This window comes from Tribolium castaneum, chromosome 4 (genome assembly GCF_031307605.1).
Source record: "Tribolium castaneum strain GA2 chromosome 4, icTriCast1.1, whole genome shotgun sequence".
Lineage (NCBI taxonomy): Eukaryota > Metazoa > Arthropoda > Insecta > Coleoptera > Tenebrionidae > Tribolium > Tribolium castaneum.
In genome coordinates this window covers 22920050-22937079 of record NC_087397.1, presented here as the reverse complement: position 1 = coordinate 22937079, position 17030 = coordinate 22920050, and the positions used below count along the sequence as shown (strand labels likewise).

The 17030-nt window shown below is 31.1% G+C and overlaps 1 protein-coding gene across 13 annotated transcripts in view; it reads right to left on the bottom strand.

The window, feature by feature from the left end:
• Positions 1–1460: 1460 nt before the first annotated feature.
• The window catches only part of unc80 (uncoordinated 80), a 60618-nt gene continuing 45048 nt past the window's right edge, over positions 1461–17030 (bottom strand). For 9 of the 13 annotated variants that reach the window (XM_064356426.1, XM_015981935.2, XM_015981946.2 and 6 more), the window contains 13 exons: positions 14116–14443; positions 13863–14066; positions 13693–13809; positions 13511–13645; positions 7813–7936; positions 7551–7763; positions 7314–7498; positions 7104–7260; positions 6881–7051; positions 4062–4172; positions 3790–3918; positions 3572–3723; positions 1461–3515 (listed from right to left, as the gene is read on the bottom strand). In XM_064356426.1, coding sequence (XP_064212496.1) covers positions 3006–3515; positions 3572–3723; positions 3790–3918; positions 4062–4172; positions 6881–7051; positions 7104–7260; positions 7314–7498; positions 7551–7763; positions 7813–7936; positions 13511–13645; positions 13693–13809; positions 13863–14066; positions 14116–14443 — 2536 coding nt within the window. In that variant the 3' untranslated portion in view covers positions 1461–3005. The remainder of the gene's footprint in view (positions 3516–3571; positions 3724–3789; positions 3919–4061; positions 4173–6880; positions 7052–7103; positions 7261–7313; positions 7499–7550; positions 7764–7812; positions 7937–13510; positions 13646–13692; positions 13810–13862; positions 14067–14115; positions 14444–17030) is intronic. The other 4 variants (XM_015981963.2, XM_015981943.2, XM_015981959.2 and 1 more) reach the window with 4 other exon arrangements.

Below are 17030 nucleotides of genomic sequence, written 5' to 3'. Positions count from 1 at the left end.
TTTTTATTAATAAAAATATTTTTTACCCACGTTATTTACTTAAGTAACAGTTATTAGTTGTATTAGGCTATCATATTAAAGCATTAAGCATTTAACAGCAAGTTGGCTAAGAAGTTTGAAAGAATTTTAATAGAATGTTGCGCAACATTCTATTTTCGGAATAAATTGTCTTTATGTACACTCAAAATTATTTTTATTTTTACAAAAAGATAAGAGTAAGGTATGTAGTACACGTATTTTTGGAGAAAGAAACAACAACGGTGAGTTGTGGTTTTTCATCTAAACAAAAAATTATTATCTTAAGTATTTAGGTTTAGTAAGTAAGATATACAAAGTGTTCCGTTCAAGCGCCAAATTACAAGTGTTGAGAGTTCTTAATAAATCTATTTTGTTGGCATACAAGTTCAAGTTGGATTAATTATTCGTGTAAAGCATTCTTCCCAAAAAACAATGAGTTGCGGGTAATTGAAGGTTATCAAGTGTAACTATTGACGACATTACCCTTAGAATAATTTAGGTAGTCAAAAAAAAATAAGTCAATGTTTTCCTACAACTATTTTTGAAAAATTGATAATAAATCAAATAAACATTAACATACAGAGTCTATCAGAAATACATGTCTTAATTTTAACAGGTAACAGAGCTCAACAATTAAAACATCTTTTCTATTTGTAATTTTTACTTAAACTGTTTTAATTTACTTAAAATTTGGAAAAAGATAACGTACTGAAACGTGTACCCAGCTATGGGTACAAAAATAAAAGAGCCGAACTATTTTCGTTATGATAGTAACGTACAATTTGAAAAAAATTCAAACAACAATGAAAATTGTTGATATGAATAGAAATTAATTATTAAACACTGACCGGCTCGCTTGCACAAGAGAAAGGAGGAAAACCATGAAAATAATAAATAAAAATTTTGAAAAAGGTTATATGGAAAAGTTGTTGTATTTATGAGTTTTATTATGTGGTAAAATAACACGTATTTCTGATACACCCGGTATATCATTAAAAACAAAGTTAACGGGTCTACTTTTTTTACAATTTCACATTAAACTATGCATTTTTTGTAACTTTTACGACCTGCTGCATCATAAATAAGAAGCTTTTTTTAATGGTAAGTAATGCCACTAGTATCCACTCTCAAAAGCGTGTTCGCAACTTTTGACACACCCGTTATATTTATCGGATACTTAGTGGTATAAGAAATAAAACAAAATGCAAAAGGTTTTTCATCATGTAACTAACTTTAATAAATAAAGTTTTAACCTTTTTGTAAAACCTCTCGTTTTACAACATATAAATCATACTTTGATAGTCCATTTAACAAAGAAACACTAAGATCAACCAAAACGGAGTGACAGTCAAAATTATCTCATTGTACTTTTTTCAATAAGCCTAAAACTTTGTGTTCTTAGCCAATAAAAAAATTGGATAGGTACATAAAAAATATATTACTTGTTTTTAACATTCAATTTTATTTCTGAAAGCAAAACTAAACTATTTATTGTTAACAACAATAATATTTTTTCATTATAGTATGTAGAATTATACTCGTATTAACGATGCCAACACTTATAACCTGAGCTATTCATACACACAACGCAAATGAAAATCGAAGTTTTATTTTTAAGTATCAAGAACAGTAAAGAAATTTTACGATCGAAAAAAGTTGTTTGAAGGCAGAGACGTTTGTGATGTTTATGATTTATGAAGTTTTTTTGTGCGATTAATGTTTACTTTTTTATATTCAATATAGTTTTAAGTTCTAGACCGAAAAAGTACTTACATACGTCTACTTACTACGGTCGATTTTAGCAATTCGTGGTTCGTACTCGGTTGGTAAAAAATAATTTTGTTTACGGCGGTCTGTTTAAATGTGTGTTTTTTATTCTTTGCACCTTCTTTTTTTGCTTTAACACATTTCTTCTAAACCTAGGGTTTCTACGAAAATTTTTAATTTACTGTTTCTTTTGAAACCAATATTGTCTACTGTTACCGTGACATAATACGAACCCAAGTTAATTGATTTGCTTGTTTTTATAATTGCAAACAAACTTTTATTGCCCATTTAACCCCCTTGTGGGTGTAATTTGCCACAAATCATTAAATACACGCTTCTTTTTTTTAACCGAATGTACAAATATCAATGCTGATGATTATAACTTCAATAATATTTTTTTTACGGTTAACCCTCTTATTAGAGGGTAATTTTCCAAAAATGCTTTCTTCGTGGATGCTAAATGTTATAAAAGCTATATATTGTAAACATTTTAGGTTTTTATCCTCAGGCGTTTAGGCTGTGTGCTAGTCGATCAGAACAGGCAATTTTATTGATTGTACTGTCTTACCTATTAAAGTATTGCCAAAGATTATGTTGCTTTCTAAAACAATTATTATTAAGCAGTTAAGTACAGCTCAGGGTATAAATGTAATGTATTTGGACAATGTGTTCAAAAATGGTTGTTCATCAAGTCACCTACGAAGTTTGAACGTTATGTGCCGCTTAATTTAATTGAATTAAATTGTGAATGCCGTCAAAATAATGCAAAAAGGCGTCGAATCCAAAAACAGAAGAATACACAATAACGAAAATTACGGTAATATAAAACCCAAATCAAAACAAACCCTACACTTGAAACAACTTTGCAAAAAAAAAAAGCAAAAAAGTGAGTGAAAAGCTAATTCAAAGATTTGACATAAAAACTACAATAGGTAGTCATTTGGACGAAGCGACAAATTGAATTTGAATTCCATAGTCAGCTTGATGAACAACCATTTTTGAACACATTGTATTTTGAATATGTATTTCTAACATTGATTGAGTCTACACAGTTTGAATAAACGAGTATAAGTATATTTAGAAAGCCATCAGTTGTAAATTTTGCGTTTATATGTCTGTTTAATGCAGTTATCACAATCATAACAGTAAAACTATTGTAAAACAAATAAAAGGCCAAATGAAAACGACTTTTTCTTTATCAATAACTGCATCTAGCAAAATTAAATGAGGGTCGTCTCATCTTGCTGCTCAAAAACCATCAACAAAGAATGCTGTGAGGAAGAACGCTCCGTATGACTCAACAAAGCGGTTCTTTCTCCATTTTCGTTCAACGAACAATCTGGCGAACTGTTGTCGCATTGTAAATTAGTCGTTGTTGCACTGCTTGTTGACGGCAAATCATGAATATCTGGAGATGCCAGTGGAGGAAACGACTTTGGACTCGATTCCAGATTCTCCCTAAGATGCATAACCGGATAAGATTCTCTATAACCAGATGTGCTCGAAGTTTGCGAAATGGCACTGTCTTCATCCCATGAACTTTCAGTTGGTTTGCCACGCATTGAAATTCTCAAACGGTGTTGATCGGAGATTTGAGGTTGAGATTGTTGTTGTAAATTATTGTTATTTGGTGGTGGTGTTTCTTCTTTTGGTTCAGTTGGTTGTGGTGTAGTTTTGGGAGGAGAATCTGGCTGGGGCGTTTCCTCCGATTGTAATTTAGTATGCGAGATCTAAAAGGGATTAATTAGTATTAAACGAAATTTGGAATTTAGTTTAAAGTGAATACTTCCACTCGACTATTCTTCCGGCTTTTCCTTATTCTGAAAGTTTTGCGACTTTGTGGTTTTATGCGTTGAAGTCGTGATTTACTTGGATGGTTTTCTCCAGAACTGTCGTCAGCTGGACTTCCAGGACTTAACGGTGTGGTTGAAGTTTCCCCTAATTTTTTGGTTTAGTATTATAAATTTTTGTATCAATAAAAATGCGTCAAACATTAAGTATTACCTGAAGAATGTCTAAACTCTACAGAAGACACAAAACGAAGTTTATGAGCCTTATGGGAGATTAAGGATTCAGACTTTGGCATTTGTATGCCATGGTCGTCACTCACAGATGACCTTTGTGATGAACGATCTGAAACATGCAAACATCGAACACCTACTACAAAGAAAGGTTTTGGGACAAGAGAAGAGTTGAAATGTAATAGTGTGACATGCTCTGTGGTTTAGAGTCATAGTTAAGCAATGTTATTAAAAAATCTAATTGTTTTAATTTACCAATTATTGTATTACAAGGAGTAGAAGTACCATTAGCATTTGCATCTTGTCCATCGCTTGCTGCTTGATTAGGTGTCGATACATGACTAGTGCTGGTGGACGATTCTGGAACTACAAATGATTTTAACTGTTAATTTCTATTAATAAGAAAACCAAAAATTAATGAAATGAAAGTAATTTACTTAAAAACAAATGCGACTTTAAAATGGTATCCAAAAAAAGAAGTAACTCAGTCTTGATTTAAAATTACAATTCTGCAATTGAAAATTTCCATTTCGGTTCTATAAATAAATAACAAATTAGTTATTAATTTAAGCCAAAAAGTCATTTTTGTGTATTTCTAAAAATCATCCAATTGTATCCAAACAACTTAATAAAATCTACACTGTCGTTTTAGAAAAATTATTACAATTAGTATCTATAATTAACAAGTAAGTAATAACTAATTAAAACATTTTTTTAAAACTATATATAATAATTCCTAGTTAGTGGTTGGTCGATATCTGGATCTTGTCACGACATTTACTTAAATAATTTTTTGCTTTTTTGGCTTTTTGAAGTAAGCAATATAGTATATGGAGTATCAAGAACGGTGAGGAAATTTTACCGATCGAAGACAATTGTTTGGAGGAGGAACGTAGCGACGACCCCAATTATTGTCTGAGATCGGCAATCCTTAACGTTCGTGATGCTTATGGCGTTTTTTACACGATTCTTATTTTTTTTAAATTATTAAATAATGTCAAAATAATTGCCAAGACAGCAAATTATGTTTACTGATTGCTACGTCCAAGGCGTCGACAAAATTACTTACCGACGCCTAATTTATTTACTGACGCGTTTCGACGTAGCAACTAGTAAACACCACATACTGTCTTGGAAACAGGCCTAGTAAACAATCAAATAGAGCTCAGTCGTGCAAAAAATATTTTATTAAGTTATTAGTCACAACAGGACATCACTTTCCGATATAAAAAAAAACGGCACAAAACACAAACCATGCAAACAGTCAAAAAACACATTACAACCCAAAAATTGAGAGTTGAGCGGTCTGACGCATGTAGAAAATGAAAAACTCGTGCCGCTATCCCGAAAAACGCAGCAATAATGCTTTGGTAAATTGTGTTTGACTGACTGACTGAATTATTGCAGGGTTTTTTGAGATAGGGTCAACTCTTAATTTTCGAACTGTTCTTTTATTACAAAATACAGACTGTTCAAAAATGGTTTTTTATCAATTCACTTATAAAACTTAACTGTGATGTGCCGTGTGTTTAGAAAGAGTGTGGTGCAACCGTGCAACAAAGTACCATGCGTTTATTTGAATTTGTAATTAGAGTAGGGTTTACAAGTTCTTTTATTTAGATAAAAAGCTGAAGGGTCAAATAATAATGTTTTGAATGATAAAATTCAATTGAAATACATTTTTTCCCTCAGTTTGTAATAGTTTTTCAATTACACAAAACAGCCTACTTTAATTATAAATTCAAATGATCGCATGGCATTATTATTATGTTAGTAGGTAGTATTCAAAGTTTGAAATGGAATGAAACCATTAATCAGGTAATGACTAATGATAAGTTTTTGTAATTATTGTAAATACTACAAAATTAGTTTAACTTTATTGGAGGTTTAAGTTTCCAAAAGCTTGTTTCAGCCTTAAATTGTCAATTTTTAAAGTTATCAGGTGCTATACAACGGTTTCAAATATTGCTGCATAAATATGAATAGCCCTGTATATGGTTTGTTGTTATACTTTCTTATAAAAATAATGGTTAAGTTGCGGATACCATACTGAAACACTCGGTAACACCCATAATGCAAAAATTAAATCTCTAATTTCGAAGTATATAATTCTTTTTTAGATAGGTCACAAGTTATTTAAAATTTGCATCAAAATAAATATAAATAAATAATTAATAAATAAATAAACTCTTTCTAGTAGATGTGACATACGTTTAATCACTTGGAAAAGTGAATAAACCTGTGTAAAGTACTTGTACTCTAAAATAATGTCTGATCGATTCAAATATGGCATTCTACTTACGAGAGCGTTTCTGTTTTTTATTAAAGAAAAACATGATTTTTCTACTTCGGTTTCGTTCTGAGGTCATTATGATACGCGATTTGCGTATCGTAATATCCAACGGAGTGCTATAATAATTACACTAAAAATAAGGGTAATTTAGTTGGATAATGTTAAGAACCTAGTTTTTTGACAATTATCTGAGAGAACTGTTAGTGTAAATCGGCACCTGTTTCAAGTGCAATAATTTAATCAAATGCGAACCTTTAGAGGCTTTTGTACCATCCTGGATATGTAGCCTCTTGAAACTCCTTTCGAGTAATGTACAAGCATAACTTCAAATGCTAGTACAAGAAAACAATTTGAGATCTCGTTATCCTTAGACCAATTTTCAAATTCCACGTATTTGCCACAAAAGCCTGTATTTGTTAAGGGGTACATTGCAAAACATTTTGGACACATTTTATGTATTCTGAACGTGTTCTGACGATCCAAATTATTAATTTCATTTCACGGCCTGCGCGCAAATGCTGTCAACTGCCACAAAATTACCTAAATTTCAAAATTAATTTTTTGGTACAAAAAATGCAATGTAGAAAAATACACCACTTGCTCTATTAAAATACTAAATCCGTGAATGCTACAAAATGCGTCTTGTAAAACTCCTATCATTATATATTATTATAAATTTTAGAGATAATTTTAGCGGAGTAATCATTATTGTACATTTGCAAATTTTATATTGAATAGATTTTTATTCTGTTCGTTAAATTTATGTTTTATTATAAATTACCTTTTGCTGGAAGCGTTGTGTGAGGATGGTCTGTAGATCCTTTAGAACCGTGATCCCCGGTGAATAATCCTATAAGTGAATGTCGCTGGTGTCGTCCGTGATTCGTCTCGCTGGTCATTTGAACAGTTGGTTGAGTTGCTTCTTGCTTTTTTGGGTCTGTATTTTCAGACGCTAAATTTTGATCACATTTTATCTTTCTTTAATAAACAATTACAAAACGTACCGTCTTCTAACTCTTCTTTTAATTCTTTCATTTCGTGGGCAAGTTCCATTAGAAGAGCTCCTCGACTTTTAGGAAACGGAAGTCCTATTCCCCTAATTTTGTCCCTAATTCTCGAATGTATTGTTCGCTCAAAGTCTGATATTGGAGGTTGTGCCAACTGTACGAATAAAGAAACTTTGAAACTTGTCATCAAAAAGCAAAGAGATAGACCTTTTGGAAAATAAACGGTTGCATGAGAATAAATAATGGCGTTCGATGAGTGACAACAAAATCTAAGAAGTCCCACAGAAACGTTGCCGCCTCGTTCCTTTTCCCCAATTCTCTCATGGTCCGAGCAATTTTAGTCCACACAGTGATTAGTTCTCCCTCAAAACATATCATCATGATTTTTAACGCTGCAACATATCAGTCGTCACAAATTTGTGATCTCATGCTTGAGGGAATTACCGAGGAAAGAGACTTGATACAAAGAAGTGTTAATTTTGGACGATGTTTTGGTGTCCCTAGTGCCTGTAAAAGTTAAACTACCAGTTCGAATTTCCGAAGTTGATTTTAAATTTGGACCTGAGGATGCCACTGACTTTGTACTAGGCGGACTCATTGCATGTAATACTAGAGTTATGGCAAAGCTAATATCACTTTGTTTCATGGCAAAAACGTCTGAAATTATTCGGATAACTAGCAGTTTTAGCGATTATTTACACGTTACCCTTTCGACCACTACCGACTCGTAAACACAAAGGCATTATTAGATTCATTATCATACTTTCTGTTTTGTCTTGGGTAGCGAAGGTGGAACTTCCTCCACAAACTTGTTCAAGAGAGAAGTTATCCTAAAATATTATTGTTGACTTTTTTGTGCTGTCACTTCACAAATAATAAAAAACCACGAGGGTCACGTGGCTCCTTATTATTTATGAAAGAACTACTGTACAATTACAGCTAGTAGGTTAGTGGGAATGCTAAAAGGGTGGGAAACTGACTATATAAGTTTACACTTTGTCTACAGTGTGCGCCAAGTCAAAAATGCTTGACTTTAGACTTTTTTTTAACAAATAAACTAAAACAACATTGTGAAATCTACAAGATGTTACGGTTCAGTCAAGTCAATTCAAGTCAGTTGAGAGCTCTCTCAGCTTCAGTCTCGTTTGTTGCTTTGTAAAAAAATGAATTTAACAATAATTTAACGTAACACAGTTCACAGAGATGAGTTCGGAGCAGAAACTTGGAACTTAGTTAATTTGGAAATTATTAATGATATTGAGACTGTTAATACCAAATTTTTCTTTGAACAACATATTAATTTCAAAAACTTGGTGTAGGCTGATACTGTATTTTGATTCTTGTTTTATCAGAGTTTCTTCACTTGATTTCGTTTTATAAAATAACTAATTACTAAAGATCGGATTTTTAGGAAGTTAAAAACCTATTATTTAGGTGTCAAAAAAATTTGTTCAAAAACAGACATTAGGAATTGAAATATGGTAATTTACGATATATTAGTATACATTTTTTATTAATTCCTACTAGGTATAGAAAAAATAAAAACATAATTTTTAATGCAATACATTCCAATACAAAAACGAACAAAACAAAATACGTTTTATAAAATCTTAAAATTCTTTACTGCACAAAGAAAAAGCTATAAATAAGTTAAATTAAATAAATTAATTGTGGAACCTACATATTGTTCTAAATGTGTTCTTGTAAAATTATTTTTTTCTGTACAAATTTTTCAATTTATTTTCTTGGTTGAGATACCTATAGTCGATTTTTTTTTATAATCAACTCTCAAAGAGCCGTCAGGTTTGCTGCAATTTTTTACCTGGCAAATTCAATTTCCAAGTTTTTTAAGCTGTCTCCAATTTAAAACACGTATACGTGTATACAACACCTTTAGTTATTTTAGACCCCCTTTAGACTAACGAATTAACGATTAACACTAACGTCCAATTTTCAAAAAAGTTAAATCTGGTGTTCAAAATATCAATGCAGAATACAGCCAGTTTTAAAAGTGGTTGAACATGAACTTTTAGGGTGATATAGTCTGGTTTTTATCAGAATTTTGACACTGACAGTTGATTATATAAAAAAATGAATTTATTTCCGATATTAACTAGACGCCCTCTGGTGATGACTTTTGAACTATGTCGAAAACAGTAAAGAAATTTTCGTAATGCCACATTTAACTGACATTTAATGAATTGTTCAACAATTTTGCATGTATAGTGTTAGTTACTTACAATAGAAAGAATTACTTTAAAAGTGCGTGGTGGTAAATACTAGCGTTGACTTTGGTTCTGTAGTTTTTCATGGTATAAAGTGTTTATTGTTGGAACTTGGAAGTGGATAAAAAGTGAAAAATATTTAAATTTTGATTACAAAGTGTTATCAAACAGTTGTCTAATTAAAGATTATAAGTAATGGATCACAGCGAACACAAAGTTTGGCTCAAGAAACCAATAAATTAGTGAAGTGTTATGAATATTAGGTTAGAATTTTCCACTGAAAAAATCATGAAATGCTGCGGTAAATCTACAAAACTACAATAAAGATTAACAACTGCTGATACATTTAAACGTAAATTATGCCAAAAGGTAGGTTTTTCAATGTCTTTGTAATAATTTTCCAATAAAGAAAGTGAACCAAACAGTCATTCGTTATTCGCGTTTTCCTCGTCATCTCTCATTTGTCAACATAAGTTTCTTGCATCAAAGATGCAATAATCATTCCGCATAGGCAATGTAATAATTGTGAAGCCCCAAAATTCGTACAACGCTCAAAATATCCGAATAAACATTTTCCCGCCATTTATGGTTACTGTTTTCGACCTAGCTCAGTGGCGCCCCCAACGGTAATATTACTTCCGAATAGATACCTAGAAAATGAACTCAGTGTATGGAAATTCATACTAGTACTAGTACTAGTTCTAAAATCAGGCATCTGATTTTATTACCAATTACCATTACCAATACTTTATCATTCAACTGATATTTTTATATCCAAATTTGTTTGTATAGTTTGTCACTAAGTACTATGTCCAAACTCCTGGAGTACTTATTAAAAAAAAATTTTAAAAATTTATTATATAAAATTTTATTTACCAGTTTAGTAGCTTTAACAAGTGATCCTACTTTTTCCAATTTTGTTATGATGCTGTTAACTAAAATTTCAGAGTGAGAAAGTTAGTCATTTTTCAGAACGAATTTTCAAAATTGAAAGACATTGCAACTTTAAAAAATAATTTAATATACAACAGTAAGAAATGAGAGAACTGAAATTATAAGGAAGTGAAACCACAAAAAACTGAAAAATTTAGGAAACTGGTAATTTCAAAAAAGGAAAATGTTACTTTTTAAGACCAAAGCTCTCTGTAAATTTCGTAAAATGTTCTGCAAATAAGCTCATTTTGCTCTGAAAAAAGTGCCTGTATAATGCCTTTATTTCAAATGTGTATCTTTTATAATAAGGAAGATATGATTTTTTAAGATTTCTCAAAAAACGGACCCGAGAATGTGTCACTCGTTTTTCTCTAAACCTCTTAATTTCGGAGATCTCGTATTCGGAAATCCAAAATGCAGCACCCTGTACAACAGTTTGAGTAAACATCATGGGTTTTGGTTTTAGATTTTGATTGTTGTTGAATATTTGCTAGATGCCGTTTAATCAAATTTGTTGTAGCAAATTAATAATTTTGAAGCGAAGAAGATGCAAATTTTAATATTGTAATTTAAAGCTATGACCGTTGCATCGAAAATGGAATTATTTGTTGCGAGTTATTTTAAGTTAAAAACGATTTATTTAAAAATTGAAATAGCTGATTTAGTGTGAAGAATTTAAATAATTGCTTGTTTCCGAAATTTTAAATGATCAATAATTTTGTGGTTACGAGAAAATTTATGAGATGAATGATAACGATAATTTTTACTAAATGACTTCAAAATATTTAAAATATCTATAATATAAATATATAATATATTATTCAAAATATTATTATAATATTAAGTCGGCTCCCAAGCACTGTCAAAATGTTGTGTTCATACTTTTATACATATCTCAAAAGATAGACTACGGAACAGTACCAAACAAAAAGCAAAATGATTAAAAATTTATTCCCCACAAAACTACACATTTTTTGTTTAATACTGAATCCGTTTTTTTTTTATCTGTTGATCTGAGACTAGGGTGCAAAACGCAAGATACTGCACAGATCGGAAAAAATACACCATATATGCACAACATCATTGTAAATATTTTTGCAAAAACTGAACCCGATACTAGTAGTAGCAAGGATAAAACAACCTTTAGAAAAATTTGTTTGAGAACGATTATTTTAGAAATTACCGCTTACAAAATTTATTTACCAGTTGGAGGCGCCACAATGCTTTCCGGTTGAAAATTGTTGTCGATTTTCAGATTTGTATAAAAGTAAAAAAGTGTAAGAATTTAGATTTTTTTTAGTTTGAAAGTTTGATTTTGACAGTTCTCGGGGGCCGCCTCAAATAAATAAAATTAATTAACCCTTTTAAGGGCCTACCTAGAAATTTTAATCCTCCACTCAAGGGTTGTTGGTTGCTCCTCAGGAGCTTTGTAACTTATCCCACTAAACACTTAACTCTAGCACTTAATTTAAAGATTTTGAATTATTGTTTAAATTCACTTATTTAAATTTATAAATACTAAAAGGTAAAAAAAAACTTTGTTTTAAATTTATAAAAATTTAAAAGCAGCATGAAATCTACTTACTCAGAAGAAAGTCAAAAGTCGAATCCCCCTCAAAACCAAGGGCTAATCTTGCGTAAGCTAAGCTAACTCGCTTACCTCCCACCCTTGTTAAGTGTTAAGTAGGTAGTTTCTACATATGCGGAATTATGCAAATTTGACTCTTGTGACGTCTTGGCATTTAATCAAACCTCGTTTAACTTTCTTAATGTTATTATTAATTCACTATTTAGGTGTTTTCCGATTGGCAATTTCATTATTATTTAACATTAAATTAGGTAATCGTTGATTTAAATGAATACAATACAATAACGCTATGGAATTTTCCCAAATATCCTGAAAGAGAAGTTAAACTCTAAAATTGGTGTTAGATCTGAAGTTGTTTTTGGAACTCAATGGAGTGAATTTTGTGTAACAACAAATTTTGTTGAAAATATATGGAAGAACCTGTGGTATTTTACTGTAGACTCTAATTTTGGTCGTACTACCTCTTGTTAGATGTTGCCCCTAGTACTATACCGGTACTATTTTAACATTTTCGCGTTTTTCTCCAATTTCCTTAGGGATTTTCCTATCTACTTTCCTCCTAGGAATTTGTTATTAACAGAGCAGCAATCGTGCCATGCAGTATTTGCTTACAATTGGTAAAAATAAAATAATTGTTATACAGGGCATTCATTTCAAAAAGAGCCAGTCTCAATAACTTTTGACAGTGAGCAAATCTATTTTCAAGCAAAAACAGGTGGATTAGGATCGCGAGGGGGAAGTTCAAAACCAACATTAGTTACATTTTAGATTTTACCCCTTAATCGCTAGCCACTCCTACTTTAAAATTTTAAATAGCACCTCTTACTTTTTTAGACATTTTCGGAAAGGGAATTTTTTTGTATCTAACTGTCAAAGAGAAAAATTTTTTGTCGATTCGTTTTTTAGTAAAGGGTTGTTAGATTTTTGAAATGTTTAATCGTAGTAGGATATGATTTGAAGCCAAATTAATTTTAATAAAAAAAATGTCGATTAGGAATGCAATGAGGGAAACAAAAAAAAGAAAAACATTTTTTTTTCTTTGACAGTTAGATACGTACATTTTTTTTCCTTTCCGAAAATGTTTGTAAAAGTAGGGGGTGCCATTTAAATTTTTATTGTAGGAGTGGTTAGCGATTAAGGGATGAAACCTAAAATGTAATTAATGGTGGTTTTGAACTTCCCACTCGCATTCCTAATCGACCTGGTTTTGCTTGAAAATAGATTCGCTCACTGTCAAAAGTTATTAAGACTGGCTTCTTTTAAAATGAAAATGCTGTAAAAGTTTTATAATTAAAAAAATATATATTTCACAATAAGACAAATCAAATGAACCATTCTCAAGCAAGACATTTACAGTCTCTTTTACGATTTTTTTATATTCCATTATTTTTCCTTATCTGTTAAAGAAAACCTCTAAAAATGAGGAGATTCTCATTAAATTTAAGGATAATTGGACGCTACCATCTTAATTATTCTTTTAAAAATAGCATCTAAACTGTTTCTCATTCTCTACAGTATTGCACAACTAGTTAACAATTTTATGAATATTTAATGTATGTATACACTCGTTATAACCCGAGAAAATAAGAAGCAAACGCAAAATATAACAAAAAAAGATGTTGTACTCTAAGTAAGCAACCTGATGTTAATTTACTTACAGTAGTACTTTGAATTTGAAGCGCTATTAACCGCACCACCATTGAACAGAAATGTGGTGGAGGAGCCTGACTCATCAGAGCTGCAGTAGCTGATGATACACCTTCACTGGCATAACAATCACTGACAATCAAAAACTAGAACAAAGCATTAAAAACAAGCAGAACAAAATTGATTTACATACCTGACATGTGTTAATCAGTGCTTTAATATGTTGCCAGTGCATAATGTATGGGTACTTTACCATAGTGTCGTAAATTCCTTTAAGAAGACCAGCAGCTGCATCCCAGTCGGTGTTTCTCTATAATTTTGTGAAATCAACTTAACTACTTATTTCTTTTTACGTCTAATTACCCGAATTGATGGTTTTTTCGATATTTTTTGAAATACTTTATCAAGTCTTCGAAGAATTGTAACTAAAGCCGGTCTCATAGCATCATTTGCCCATTCAGTCGAAGGCAAAATGTAACTCATGTAGTGCTGAAGGCCTCTGCATCCCATTGACTCAGGGTCGTATGGAGAAACTTTTAGTAAAGTATGAGCGATATCAGCCAGTCGCTAAAAATGACAAAACAGTTTACAAAATTAATAAGAAATGAAGATGTACAATGTGCGATCGTATATCGAGAAGTTCAATATTTTTCCCTTCTTGGTTATTTTTCTTATTTAATTCAGTCAACCTTGCAGTGGCTCTACACATAAACTCCCCCACGAGTGAAAGAAGGACATCCCTTGGTCTTCTATATTCTGCTCTAAGAACTTCCGAGTCTTCTACATCATGTTCATACATGCTTTTAGCTCTAGAGTGCTCGCTCATAAATTTTGAATGTGATTCATCCTCAAAATCGAAGCCTGGAGAGTAAGGCCCTCGACTGTAATTTCTTTGACTGGAACCTTTGTGTTCTGGACTTGACCGATACGGTCCATTGTAACTCCTATAGACAATTTGACATCCAGTGGTGAAAATAATAGAAATACCATATTTTATAAAGCACAGATTCAGTGCAGTTTTAAACAGTTCCGCAGTGTTGCCAACAATAATTTTGGAGAATTCTGAGAATATTTTGAGACCCGTATTGGATTATTCGAAATCCTGGTAAATTTATATTTAACATCATGTAAAAAATTTTTAAGGAATATTTTTCTAAATATGTTGCTGATAATTGTATGAATTCGGTAAGCAAATGCGCTTTTAAAATCAACTAGAATGTTTTGTAGAGAAGTAATGCTAATAAATAATCTGTGCGAAAATTCCAAACGAAACCGGAATAGGATTCGGAAAAACAATAACATAATCTAAAAAAGCAATCGGATAATGTAGAGTAAAAGAAGTGTTTACAAAATAATTTTGAGTACAGCCCACAAGACGATTCTAAAGGAGAATATCAAAAGACCAATTTGTGAAAAAATTTAAACCTGGATTCATAACATAAACTAAAGAAAAGTCAAGATTTCGGATCTAGAGATAGAAGCGGCTTTAGAAAAGACTCAAAGAAAAATGTAAAATTATGAAAAATGTAGATAACAGTAGAAAAAAATTTCAAAGAAAAATCTCGATGAATATTGAAAAACACAGTAAAGAATATAAAAGACAACTTATTGTATGTGTAGAGTCTATAAAATACCTGTAAAAGATGCACCTGGAAATGGAATTCTAAAAGAACTTAAAAATAGATGTATAAGATAATCTAAAGTATGTAAAGGCTCCGGATTTTAAAAGTAACAATAATAGTAATAATACTAATAATAATAATAATAATAATAATACTAATAATACTAATAATAATAATAATAATAATAAACCAACAGACAAAAGTCCAAATGTGGTTACAAAATGAAAGTAGATACTATAAAATAACAAAATAAGACCACAATTCAACATCTGAAGATGACTTAGAAGATATGATAGGATGAACTGTTGGACTTGAAAAACAAAAATAATAGTTGAGCAGAAAACGCAATACATGTTTACTTCTAATTACTAAAATGATCCCTACATAATACTTTAAATTTATTTATATTAACTCAAAAAACATCTATATCACTAGCCGAAGACACAATCGAATTATACAAATTACATATATTGTTCAGGGAAGAATTTTGAAAATGCCTAGTTTTGTGCAACTCACAACAAAATGTAACATTACATCTCCCTTCTATTCTAGGTATACAAAAGTTTAATAAATACAGTGTCCCGAATTCTTATCTCATCATTAAGGATGTGATTAGCTAAATACACTATTAAACTAAACATAAAACGATATAGATTTATGTAAATCTAATGCTGTAGAAAGAGATGCAAACGTTGCCATGGAAGTTAGAGACGTTATTAAATTTAATAATGGGATAAGAATTCGGGCCAGTAATTCTAAGCTGTCTGTAATATGTTAACAAGTAACAAGTTTATATAAAAATAAAATTATATTAAGTTTTCTTCAACTCAACTTGATTAAATTCGTCTAGTAAAATTTTATGTGAGAACCCTTGTTCTGGATAGATGCCAAAGATGATGTTAGTTTACGAGAGAACGACGTAACATGACATTTGTCAATATTTAATTGTAATTTATTTTTAATACACCACTCAGTTACTGCTGTAATGTCTTTCTGAAGTAAATCACAGTCTCCGATCGAACTTATAACTTTCACTAATTTGAAATCATCTGCATATAGTAAAGGTGTGGAATTATTCAAACAGTCTGGTAAATCGTTTATGTATAAGTGGGTCCAAGTTTGATCCTTGTATTATACCCGAAGTAGTTTGATAACTAATAGAATGAATATTTTTATATTCCACATACTGCTTCCTATCACACATCAACGATTTAAATAAATGTAATAAGTCACTACTCAGACCAAACTTATCTAATTTATTTAACATTATTTTATGATCTACTTTATCAAAAGCTTTAGTTAAGTCCGTGTATACGATATCTACCTGATTTCTATTATCCAATGCTTTCGAAATAAACTGAACATTTTCACATAAGTTGGTAGTAGTAGACTTGCCTTTAACAAAACCATGTTGAGCTGGATTAATTAGTCTATTTACATGGTTGTACAAAACAGTGGACAAGATAATCTCAAAAATTTTCGAAAATATTGAATTTAAGGATACCGCTCTATAGTTACTTATATCACATTGTGACGCAGACTTAAAAACCGGAATCCTTGAACATTAATTTACATGTGCACTTCGACAACACCGTCAAGTGTCACGAATTTGTCAAACTGACATTGACAGTAAATTATAGACGTCATCGCATGGTTGTCGAAAGTGTTATCGGTGTTAATCGCAAGTATTTTCTGTTCGTTTATTGTGTTTTGTGATTTGCGTTTCGTTAGGTTTTTGATTCTGCGTTTATTAGTTCTTGTTTTGTGAATCTGTATTTTTTGTAACAACTCATAATTTAAACACTTCTTAACCTCAAAAAATATTTGATAGTTTGTCACCGCTATGCCCCTGCTATGTAAACGTAGTGACAGAAATGTCAGATGACGCACACGCAAACGGAGCTGAGCG